At 49.0% G+C, this 12,856-nt stretch overlaps 1 protein-coding gene across 2 annotated transcripts in view; it reads left to right on the top strand.

The window, feature by feature from the left end:
* Grid1 (glutamate ionotropic receptor delta type subunit 1) overlaps positions 1-12,856 on the top strand; it is a 759,372-nt gene that overhangs the window by 213,997 nt on the left and 532,519 nt on the right. For both annotated transcript variants that reach the window (XM_075988693.1, XM_075988692.1), the window contains exon 4: positions 930-1,135. In XM_075988693.1, coding sequence (XP_075844808.1) covers positions 930-1,135 — 206 coding nt within the window. The remainder of the gene's footprint in view (positions 1-929; positions 1,136-12,856) is intronic.

The following is a 12,856-nucleotide window of genomic DNA, read 5'->3' as shown; positions in this document are numbered from 1 at the left end:
TCCCTTGGGGAAGTTGGATGGCTTGTGCAGAGCTGTTGCTTCATGTTTATTAGAGTCGTACTTAACAACAACAATGACAACAACAACAACAACAACAGACAAACAGCTCCTGGCCCCTCACAGTGGTAGGTCAGTGAGAGTGTGTCTTATTTCTGGGCTCCAGGATCCACTCTGGACTCCTACCCTCAGGTAGTTGATTCAATTGACTTACCTTGTAGATAGATGTTCCTTCCTACTGCTGGGGAAAGTCTCAGTGAAGGATCTTGGCCATCTATTCATCTCTGAATCAGTTGGAACATGAGCTTCTGATTGGATTTGGGAGAGTTACCTCTTGGTACAAAGCAAGAGGAAGGGAGTTCTAGGAAGAAAATCAGATCCTGAAGCAAGACAAGGCCTGTGGTATTGGCTAGGGGTCATCACATGAGATGTTGACATTCGGAGGATTAGAGTGTGCGGCCCAGAGTTAGAATGGCCCATCCCAAGGCTGGGTCAGGTCTCTTCAGGGTAGTCAGTAGTCTTATCTGTCTCTAGAGGGTCAAGAAACCTCTGATGTGAGGTACAGAGGGAGATGGGGAAACCCGAGGCAGGGCACCAGCCCATGTAGCCTGGAGGACAGAACAGCCAGAATTGAGACTATACGTGAGAAAAAAAAAAGAATTACAAAGGGTGGTTTTTGTCATAGTACCTTTCAGATGGCAGAAAGGATTCCCAATGCTAGACGATAGCCACTCTATACCCTAGGGCTAGATGCTGATGAGGATGTTGGGTCTAAGTTGCTGCCTTGTAGCCTGCTCTGAATGAATGAAGTAGACAGGAACCCCGTTTCTGCTGGTGGCTGCCTGGGTTAGGAGCATTGGGGTTAGTTGCCCTCCCGGCTAGATCCCTTCCCATTTAAAGATGGTTCTTCCTTCCTCTTCTCCCATGCTCAGATATCCGTGGGCTCCAAAGCTTTCTGGACCAGGCCTCACGGCTGGGCCTCGACGTCTCTTTACAAAAGGTGGACAAGAATATCAGTCACGTGTTCACCAGTCTCTTCACCACCATGAAGACAGAGGAGCTGAACCGCTACAGGGACACGCTGCGCCGTGCCATCTTACTGCTTAGCCCACAAGGGGCCCACTCCTTCATCAATGAGGTAGGTCACGGGAGCTGAGGCCGCTCATGCCTGGTGTCCAGGGCCGCTGAATGGGTCAGGTGTATAAGAGAAACAAACAGGGAACACATGAGCGCTCAGTCCCCAGTACCTGACTATACAGAGAGAAGCCTCAACACGATATGGCTACTGATGGGTCCCTAATAGGTGACCCATGTTCTTCTCTGACTCAGAAGAGGCTGTGGGACAGGTGGGAAGCCTGCTTGTAAGTTACTGCCCCGATTTTCCAAGTTGAAACCCGGATGTTTTTCCTAGTAGTTTTCTTTTCTTGGTTGCATCCACCTGTAGGGATAAATTGAGTTTCTAGCTCTCTGGAGAAGTGGGCAGGTTTGCCGCGGGATTTGTTGACATTCGGTGGAGGCGTCTGTGGCGTACCAAGTGGTGCCTGGGGTGAGCGAGCGTCTTCTTTGGCGCTTGTGCTGATTGGTGTGTGCTCCTTTGAAAAACACCTCTATTAGGGATCCGGACGTCCACAGGAAGGCTAGGGAGGGCCTCCAATTTCGCAAAGAATCCATTAATTTGAGATCAGACTAGAAAACTGAGCTAGAAGTGCTGGCTGGGACTGGTTCCAGGGGTCTCATGGCACAGAGGTGGTAAACAGAGAGTGGCTGTCACTCCCTGGGCCTGAGTTGGTTTGCGGGAAGAACTGGCTACAGGTGTGGTGCATCTGGGAACAAGTGAGGGCCCAATGGACCATAGGAGTATAGAACAGTGGATGCTCCCTGGGGTTTCCCTCCTGACCCAAGCCACCTTACCAGCCTTCTCTGATTGCAGGTAAAATGAAAGAAAAAGGCTGAATTATACTAATTTCATCTGATGTACTATGCTTCCTTATTCTGCTTCTCCCCTCTAATTAATTATCATTCAGAATGCTACCGCATGCACCAGGAACCAGCACGAAGCCCACTGCTGGAGAGCCTAACACTGGGAACGCTTAATTTGGTGTAAGTTGGCCAGCAGCCCCGACGCTCTCAGCTAATCAGGCCCGGATCATGCTGGTGGTCAGCCAGGCTGTGCTGTCCTGTGGGTTCTCAGCATCCTCAGCAGAGCTCTCTTCCCTGTATGCAGTGATTCAGCCTCAGATTAGCAGTGCTGACATGACCGGCCTTTCTCAGAATGCTCTCAGTGGTGTGTTTGCAGAAGGTGGCTCACAGGGTGACTTTTCTCTCTGTTTACTGCCAGACTTGGATCCGTCTGCCCTGGGGAGAGTCTCCACGGTTTTTGTCACCAGCTTCCCAGCTTCTCACTTTGTTCTAATTCCATGGCCTTTCTGCTCATCTCCTTCCCTCTCTGCCATTGATCTCTGGGACGCTTGGGAGAGGAAAGAAAATGGGTCTTGCAGTTCCACAGATTCTGGTCCAGTCTCTGCTCCACTTCCTGTCTGTGTGATGTTGATCAATTTGTTTGATCTTTATAGACTCAGTTGCTGCAGCTGCTAAGATCACAGTGCTGAGAAACATTTGGCTGTGCATACACATGTATATTTTCCATCTACACGAATCTAGGCCTTTCTTGTTTCTCAGTCCCCGAAGGATTTACACACAACCACAACTGGCCTAAATGTGTTATTTCCAAGTGAGTAATTATCCAGACTCCTGTGGTGCAGTGTGCACTGTGCTTGGCTTTAGCCGGCTGCCTTTTCTAATTCTCCAGACTGTGTTCACACTCTGGGTGTTTGGGGGCGTGGATAAAATGGAGTGGCTCCTTCCCTTGTCAGGCAGCTCTGACTGGAGTGGTGTCAGGAGACTGAGTGTGAAGACAGTCTTTGAATTTGGATTAGAGGACATACCACCTCTGCCTTTCTTTAAGTGCCTATAAAGTCCTAGTCTCTGGTTCCTGGCCAGGCCACCGTAATAGAGGAAGCCATCCTTTCCTGGTGCCCACGTGGGTCTGGCCCTTGGTGCTCATTTCCCCCCTCAGCACCTGTTTCAGTTGTGATTTTAACAGTTGTTAAGTGATTTGTATCAAGTCATTGTTACTGAGAGGCAGAATGGAATTCTAGTCCGGGCTTGGCCTGTTCCAGAGTCTTGTCTCCTCCACTGCTGGTGACTTCAGAGGACACAGTGTGTTACACTTTCTGTCAAAGATGCATGCGGTTGTTGCCAGCATCGGGGAGGAAGATATGCTTCCGGGTTGTTCCAGGCCTCATTCTAAGAGTCTTAGTGTGTCTATCAGGCATAGATGGGAAAAGGATCTAGAGTCTGGAGAACACTTCTGTCCAGCTGTCTAGTCCTGCAAGTCTCCTAAAAGACGGGGAGCTCCATCTTTGTCATTGCCTGGGGACATTGCTTGAGCTCCTCAGGCAGACTGACCCACTTTCCTCTTTGTTAGGACAGGACAGATGATTCTCACGAGGGTGACCCCCTTTCTGAATCTTATGACATTCAGAGCACTGTCTAGAGGAGTGAGAGGCCACTGCCGTGTGGATTGGAAGGCACAGAGGAGCTGTGGGGCCTTGTAGGTTGTGCGGCCTTCCCAGCTGCCATGTCTTATTTCTCCCTTTTAGAAAGCATGGCTGAATGGGAGTGGGTGAAGAAAGTCAGCCCCGCTGGAGACTTGCCTTCCCCTAAGTGTGAGTCTGCTGATGTGCTTGACGCTTTCATTGTTGTTAGTACCGAGCCTTGCACACCATGACCTGCTAGGCTGCCAGTGAACCGTGTTAGAAACTGTCTCTCTGAGTAGTAACCCTGCTGAAGCAGTTCACTGCCCTCAGCCCTTGCCTGCGGGTTACATGGTACCACTGGATTATCTGTGATTTAACATCATGAGGCACAGTGTTGCCCGGGGCTAGCAGATTTCCAAACTCTGGTCTTGGTGATTTGTGGGAAGGTGGGTTGTAGGAAACCACCATCTTGGTGCTTGCCTGGGTCCCCGTGGGCTCATGGACCCACTGCTGTCCATGACTCAGTCTTTTTTATTTTATTTTATTTTATTTTATTCTAATTCTTTCTATTTAAATAACATTTTTTCCTTTGCTTTACATGCCAATCAGTTTCCCCTCCCTCCTCACCTCCTGTCCCCTCCATTTTCCCATCTACCCCCTCCCCATCTGCTCCTCTTCCATCTCCGTTCAGAATGGACAGACATCCCATGGGCTTGCACAAAGCAGGGCACATCAAGTTGAGGCAGGACCAAGCTCCTCCCCTTACATCGAGGCGGGGCCAGGTAATCCAGCACTGGGGAAAGAGGTTACCCGCACCCAGCTAAGTGCCAGGGAGAGGTCCTGCTCTCACTTAGCAGTGAGAAGTCTTACTAAGAGACCAAGCTACACAACTGCATGACTCATTCTGAATTCTGCATTTTCTTCAAGATGTTGATACAGTGTCTTTAAAAGGTAGCGAGAGGGCTGGGTTTATGGCTCCGTGTAGGACAGTTGGCTAGCATGTACAAAGATTTGGGTTCCACCTGACATCATAATAAAACAGAAACAGCAGCAAAGTAGGGTGGCCAGAAGCACCCCTGGAGTATCTGAGCTTGGAGGAGAATCCCCCACCCCCATGCTGCCTGGAACAGCTGAGCTTGGAGGGATTACATTCCTGGTATTCTGGTCCCAGGTCTGTGATCGCCACACAGATGTCCTTGTGGCTTGCTGAACAATTTCTGCCTCCGGCAGGACATGCTCTGTTCTGTTCTTGGCCTTGGAGAGAGGGAAGGAAGAGGGAGGCAGGGAGACTCCTTGCAGTCACCTTACCTGGAAGTGGGGTGGGCTCACTGTCTCTCCAGTTCGGTTTTGGCACTGGCTGGCGGATGACTTTAGCGGGCTGTGAGTTTGTCTGTGATGTCATCGTCACTCAAGCCTGTCAGCTGGTTCACCAGATGGGGAGGTGGGCATGGGTCTTTCTACTTCACTCCAGAGCCTTGGGAACTCAAGCAATGAAGTCTGAAGCTGCTGAGGAGGGCTAAGATCAGGGCCTTGCTCTGGAGAGCCTGCTCAGCGACAGCTTCTCGAGCTGTCTTCTCATACATTCCATCTGGCGTGTTTGCAGGTTTAATGAGCCCCAGCACTGTGGCTGGCTTCCTGCTTCCATGGGGCTTCCAGCTTGGTCAGCGAAGATGGAGATATGAAAAAGTCCTGTTATCCATAGTGGCAGAAGGGATGGAACAGTACCTTGTGGCCAGTGAGACAGATAATGACAGTGTCTGGGAGGCTTCCTGAACGCAGTAATAACAAGGCCAGGCCTAGAAGAATGAGCTGGCACCAACTGAATGGATACAGAGAGGCAGGTGACCAGAAATGGCTGACACTGAGGCTAAGCTGACTGTAAGAAAGACTCCTGAGTCAGATCAGGGAATCAGCTTTAGGCAGGATCAATTGGTGCAGGTGGGGGCGCAGTTACAGGTCTTAGAGGCTAATGGTCCACAGTCTTCCTGTCTTCATCCCTCTCCAGGTCGTGTTTGATGGGGGAGACCAGCTGTCCACTGACAGTTGGCTCTTCACTGGATGAATGTGTCCCATTTGTCACTGTCTGTCTGTCATCTAATCCCTCCATCTAGCCAATCACCTGTGGACCCAACCAGTACTGTCTGGTGGCTCCTGTGGGATCAAGGACTATATTAAATACCAGGATACAGGAACTAGCCTTCTCTCTGAGGCCAACTGGACCACGTACTACAGAGCATCCTCAGAAGCTAGTGGAGAGGGGGTGACCCAGGGCTCCCTCCCACTGAGGCTTCTGCTGGCTGTGTGTGAGCTCTCAGATTTACCCTTTCACCTTGTCATTGTTGGGAGCCTGCTTCTAGCTTTCCATAGTCCCCTCTCTCCTTTGCTTCTTCTGTATTTTCTTCTCTTTTCTTTCCATCTGCGATGTCTAGTTAGAAATGAGAGCCTAGCCAAATGCTCTGTAAAAGACAGCTGATTGCTCCTCGTTCACAGTGACAGGTGCCGCGTTCCCTCCCCCACTGTCCCATGAAAATCGGGCTTTCTTTCCATTCTACTGGGATGGAAAACCATGGGTTGGGGCTATGTAACATTCCCTCTTTTCTCATTTGAGAGCCCCCAAACCTGGCCATCTTTTGGGGGAGTAAGTGGGTGTTTCTTATAGTTCTTGTTTCCTGTAGAAAGGCTTATAGCTGAGGTTATCTCGTTTGTGTTTTGGCTGCATCTTTGGCTGCTCAGCAAGTCCTAGGTGGCTTATTAATCCAGGACTTTTGTCTTAAACCTTCTGCTGTTGGGAAGATTTATAGTTAATTGCCTTAGAATCCTATTCTAGGTCACCAGAGGTCAGCAAATAGCCTGGACTTCTTCTATAGGTGGAGTGGTCCTCACCCAGATGTGCCATGTGGGGGAAGCCAGCACAAGGCACAGAGATGAATATATGGGGCTGGAGTGGAAGTAAACATTGATGTAAGCATGTGTGGGAGACTAGTTCACAATATGTATGTATGTATACACAGAGACAGACAGACAGACAGACAGACACACACACACACACACACACACACAATACTGTCTGATGTGGGAGTGTCATATATCAATCTGTTGATTTCATTGGTTAAGCAATAAAGAAACTGCTTGGCTGGCCCTCATAGGTTAAAACAAAGGTGGGAGGAGTAAACAGAACAGAATGCTGGGAGGAAGAGGAAGTGAGCTCAGACTCGACAGCTCTCCTCTCAGGGGCAGACGCCTCAGAGAGACGCCATGCTCCCATCTCCAGGGTGGACGCAAGAGCTCTGCTCTCTGAGGCACATGCGATGAAGCTCCGACCCAGGATGGACATAGGCTAGAATCTTCCTGGTAAGCCACCTCGTGGGCTACACTAGAAATGGGCTAGTCCAGGTGCGAGAGTTAGCCGAGAAGAGGCTAGATAGAAATGGGCCAAGCAGTGTTTAAAAGAATACAGTGTCCGTGTAATTATTTCGAGGCATAAGCTAGCAGGCGGCCGGGTGCTGGGGACGTAGCCCCGCCGCTCCTACTGCTACAACTGTCTCCACTTTTCCACTCCCCAACATATCAAGGATATAACCTGTAACACCAGCCCCTCAAACTGGCACAGTCTGTCAGGCACCAGAACACACATAGACAGACACCCCTAGAGAAAACCCATGTTGCAGTGTGCCCCTATATCAACCAGAGTGGTGACCTTCTGGGGGCAGAGTGGTCCAAGGTGATCTTTGCAATGTTGAGAAAGGAAAGGCTGTGACGAAGTGACAATGGCAACAGGTGACATTTACCTTTGTGGTTAGGCACTGACAGACTCTTCTGTAGTGGAAGGATAGGAGAAGGACTGGGGGAAACGGCTGTAGGGACGGCTTCTCATTGCTCCTATTGGTCCTTTTGCACAGGCTGGGTGGAATATGGAGGGTGACAAAGGTGGAAAGGGTCCCCCTCATCAACATCCTTTCCCAGCTTGGCCTCCCAGGATGACAGCATGGCCAGAGGCCAATTTAATCCTTAATGGAAGTGGGTTGACTCCAAGCAATTTCCTTTCTGGTTCTGCTGCGGTGAGTGAGGCCCCCACAATCTGAATATAAAGAATCTGCTCTTTATCCAGGTTGTTGCAAAAGTAAATTCAGGAGGCACAATGTTCTGTTGTCCCACGTGGCGTGTGCAAATATCTCTCGCTCCAAAACGGCAAATCTCTAGCAGACGACTTCATCACTCAGAGCTAGCATAATTCCATGCCATTTAAGTATCATTTACCAAGATATTTTAAATTACTAATTAATTATAAAAGATTAATTTTGAAACAAGGCCCCACATTTGCATTTAATTATATCTCACTGTTTATGGATTTCAAAGCCCTGGCACTTTTTAACAAAAGTGCTGTGAATTGGAGTTTTGTTGCTTTCCCTCAGACCTTCTTACCAGCAAGAGTTTGAGGAAGGGCATTTCCTACAGTTTGTCCTGGCAGCTTTAGAACTCAGTGCTTATGGGAGGAAGGTTGACCTCGGGGCCTGCTGTCTCCAAGATCCTCCTCCCTTGATACAGAGCTGGCCCATCGGCTTCCCATCTACTCCTCAACTATTTTGCTGTGTTTCCCATCTGGTGACCCGGAATGTTTTTGCAGGATCCGAGGCTGCTCATCTCTGCTAATCCCTGTTTTCAGAGCCTAGGAAATGGATGATGGTAGGGTCCCAGGAACATTGACTTCTGTTCCCAGGCAAACACTGTTTATAGCCTCAGCTGAACATACTAAACGTGTTCATAGTGTTCTCGCCAAGCAGAATGACCTAAGTAAAACACTGCTTTGAAAGAACTTAATCTTTGGTTTCTGTTATTTCAAAGGAGAATCTAAGCAATCAATGGGAGATAGTGTATGAAAGCCCGTGCTGTTTCCAGTCTGAGTTACCCCTGTTCTCCATGCTCAGGAATGCTTGAGGAAGCTAGCTGCTTCTTTGTGGAGTCAGAGGGAGAGGGAGAAGGGAGGAGGAGGCAGGGGAACCTGAAGCATGGGCCTGAAGGGACCTTGGGTTCTTTCTTTGTCAGGCTATTAAATATCTGAGCAGAATGTTAGTCTTTTCTTGTGTCTTACTAGCAGCCCGCCCCTTCATCCAGGAGGCATGGGGCTCAAAGGGTATACGCAAGTGCAGGCAGCTGAGATGACTCTGTTACCCTCTTATGCACTGAGGCACTGAGAGTTTTCAGATTAGAAGGCCTCCTCTGAGGTGGCATGGACGAAGGGCTACATCGGAAGCCTGGTAGGGACTCTAGGAGAGCGTTACACAGGCGGAGGGGAGGCGAAGCTGGGTGAGTCGGCGTGGACTCATTTAACAGGCAAAGCTGTTGGGGCTGTACATATCTCTACAGCAGCTTCAGAGTTCTGGAACAGCCGATGGCAATGCTCAGGGCTGCTGGAAGTCTAGCCTCAGACTTTGCTCTGTTGTTTCTGCTCCATTCTCTCAGCCAAAGCGAGCAGCAGGGGCAGCTGAGTGAAAAGGCGCAAGAGTCTCTACCTCTTGAGTTTTATGTCTGAAGTTACATGGCAAAGGAAAGAAAGTACAGGGTAGAGAATTGGGGGCAGTCCATCATCACCCCAGTGTGCGGATGGAAGAAAACCTTCCCACCTGCCGGAGGAAAGAGGTTGGGGGAGAGCTGGGGCCATTACCCTGTTTTCTTGCTTTGTTTCTACATTGTCCAGCTTTGGAGGAGGGTGGTGACAATGGGGTCTAGGATGAAGAGGGAGGGCTCTGGTGTTTCTGGATCAAGTTGAACTTTTGTGGACCCATCAGCTGACGGTGTTGTTTCGACAATGCTAGGAGAGCAGGGCTTTGGCAGAGCAAGGAGTGTGATGGGGTTGGCCAATAGTCCAGAGCAGCTCTCTCCAAAGCCAGTCTCTTCACACTGTGTGTTTGTGGGAGGAGGCTAGTTACCCATGGAAGATGTAGGGGAAACCGTCTTTCTCCTAAACCTTCACTGAGAGTCCTTGAATACACTATGCAGGAGAAAGTGATACAGGAAAGCTCTCTGGAAACTCTGGGGGAGCCCAGAAGTGTCATTCATGAGTGGTCAATAGAGTTGGGTCAAATCAACTGACCTAAGAGAGCTTCATCTGCAGATGAGGGACTCCTTCCACTTGCTCCCCATTTGATTGCTATTTTCTTGGAAGATCCCGGGCTCCCTGAGAGCATTTACATCTTCCTTCTGTTTATGATGGGGGGAGGAGACATGGTTCTAGGCAGACCTGCCCTATGCCTGTCCCACTGTCTAACTCTGTGACTCCTCATAGCCTTGGCTTTCTATTTGCGCAGTGAGATTACTACCTTTGACTCATTGGTTTATTCTAAGAATCAGCAGTTTTTCAAGAAGTGCAGGTCTGCCCCCTTCCTTCTCCTCAGAGTCTGCCATGGTTCTAGGCATCTAGGAGGTACCAGGCACTATTGTATGAATGGAGAGCGAGAGTCTCAGAACATGTAAAGCGATGGCACACCAGGGGCACGGGGAAACATCCTGGCATCACTGAGCAAAAACAGCTCTACAGATCTGGTTGTGTGCTAGTGCTTGTCATCAAGGCTGTGATTGTGACCTACCACTGAGATGGTGGACCTGGAGAGAGGTGAGGTATTTTTGGGGGGGCTATCATAACAGGTATATCTACTATGTATTCTCCGCCTATGGTTGGGGTAGCTCAGCATCTCTCTGTCCCCAGTTCATTATACTCCACATCTTCAGCATTGTTCCCATGTCCCATGATGTTAGGGCAGGGTGCCGGCAAACAAAAGGCATTATGGTCCATGGCTGGAGTCATGGATCTTGGGACAAAGGAGTTGCTGGTTATACAAGACAAGTACAACTATGAGAGAAACAAAACATGACAGCGGAACATGGAAGTGTTTTCCAGGAGAAACACATACATGTCCCCATCTAAAATGCTCTGGAACACTGGGGGCATGTAGGCAGGGAGTGGTTTCCAACCACATGGGCAGTGCAGGAAGGGAAATACTATAGGTTAAACAATGACACAGGGCAGAAGACTAAAAAACACCCCTTTCCTTTCCTTCTTCTCATCCACACGACCTATTCTCGTCTTCACCAAAGCAATCTGAGGTGTCTGGATGCTCAGATGGCCATGTGATGCCTCTTTAGGTGCTCAGGCTGAAACTCACAGTGGTACAGTCCTGGTTATTGTGTCCTGGGATGGCTATTAGTTACAATGGTGGAATGAATCAGCATGGGGCTGCTGGGGTCAAGGTGAATGTGTCAGTGGCTCAGAGGAGAACCTGGACGTATTCTGCCTCTTCATTTACTCTCTGTCAAGAAGCATGACTTCTGGAACCAAATAAGGAAGAACAGATGTGCTTGCGACTCTTGGTATTGAGGAAAGGGGCCAGCAAAAAGAGACAGATCATTTCTGGTTTTTGGCCACTCTAGTTGGGATTGAAGACTAAATTATCAGAAACCCCTTCAGAGTGTTCTCAGAGGAGCAGACTGGAGTCCTGGGGAACTTAAAGGGAGGGAGATCTCAGTGACCCTCAGGCTCCAGATGTTGCGGGGTCATTGTAGATTATGTCCTGAAACAGGGCAGGACATCTCAGGCCATCTCCCATCTGAGCTATCACTGGCCCATGCCACTAGTGATAGCGGTTTGGTGGCATCTCAGGATTTCTGGTTAATAGGCACATGGAAGGGAGATGGCCACAGGTGCTTTCTACCTCCAGAGTGACTTTTCAGCTGTGAAGGAATCCCACAGCAGCTTGTCAGTGATTGGGCTACTACTAAGACACAGTGGGCTTCATGTCTGGATCCTTTAGGGGACAGGCATGGTCTATGGTCCTAAAGAGCCGTCACGCTGAACCAGAGAGAAGAAACCCATACTTAAAATGACCAGTGAGCCTGGAAATTGGCACCCAGCAGTGAGCACCCGGCTGTCAGTGACCTTCCACCTGTCACCGTATTGGGAAGGCTGTGCGTCACTGCCCTTCTCTGTACCATTGTGGACAAGGGCTCCAGGGCAGGCATCCATGTGAACTTTTCTTGGGCAGTGCTCCAGATGGGAGACTTTGAAACAAGCTAAAGAATTTTGAGAATGAGTAAAATCACCTTTTGTAATGACACTGGGCGCAATAGCACCCATAGATCTGCTGTGTTAGGGCCCCTAACAGGAATACCAACTCATGGAGGGAGCAAGTGGGGGTAAGTTTACTGTATTAATGGAGTGGGGATCAGGCAGTAAACAACAGTAACTGAGGCAATGATGCCTGCCTTGAAGAGACGCCGGGATATCCCAGATCTGTGCTTGTGGGGTTTGAATGAAAATTGCCTGGAGAAACTGGAACAAGGAACACCAGCATGAGAAGGGAGGGGAAAGCGTCCTGTCTGCCTCATAGTGGAGCAATGACATGCAGGAAGCGGAGGACATTTGTTCTTGTTGTCTATTGTCATGTGATAAACTATCCTGAAGCTTAGTTAATAAAATAATCGTTTTATTAACTTTCATGCTTTACTTGGGTCAAAATTCATTAAGGGATCAGCTGGACAGCTCTGTGCTAGAGACTGTCATGTGGCCACGGTTACATTCTGCAAGAATGAGAAGCTGGAGAAGCTGGCAGCTGGGCAGTCATCTTCACTTGACCCATATGATGGTTTGGGTGTCCTTAAAGCACTGTGACCTGGGGACAATATATTTTTTTTATCATGCAACTGATCAGAGTTCCAATATAGGTAATCTGTCAAGCTAAAAGGAAGCTCAGGCTTGCCCATCATTGGGTTCTGTAAGGATGAGTGAGAGGATGGGTCAGAGTGGGGGCACTGTGCCATGCGTTTGGGATCTGTGGTATGAGTATTCATGATGTCGCCATTTGAGAGCAACCTGAAAGTCACTGATAGGAAGCCAAGTTTCCTTCCTTCCTTCCTTCCTTCCTTCCTTCCTTCCTTCCTTCCTTCCTTCCTTCTTTCTTTCTTCCTTCCTTCCTTCCTTTCTTTCTCTCTTTTGTCTTACTATATAGCCATATAGCCAAGGGTAGCTGCACACTCATCATCCTCCCATACCAACCTCTTGAGCGCTTGACTGCAGATGTGTACAATACCTCACATGGAATGACAATCTTTGGAACAATGCCCAAAGAAAGAGTGAAAGTTGGAGAAGATGTGGTAGAGAGGTGGAGACTCAGGGTGAGGTAGAGTTCCTCATCCTTTCTCTGACTTGACTATACTGTCTTCCCTTTTTCAAAGCTGATGAGGGTCTCTCGTTTCTCATGGTTTGCCTTTACTTGATGTAATGGAAGAAAATTGAAGTCAAGAAAGGGTATTGCTCAGCTGTCTCCCAG

The sequence above is a fragment of the Microtus pennsylvanicus genome, chromosome 10 (assembly GCF_037038515.1).
Source record: "Microtus pennsylvanicus isolate mMicPen1 chromosome 10, mMicPen1.hap1, whole genome shotgun sequence".
NCBI classification, from domain to species: Eukaryota; Metazoa; Chordata; class Mammalia; order Rodentia; family Cricetidae; genus Microtus; species Microtus pennsylvanicus.
Note: the sequence above shows the minus strand (reverse complement) of the source record. Positions and strands in the feature narration are given on the sequence as shown.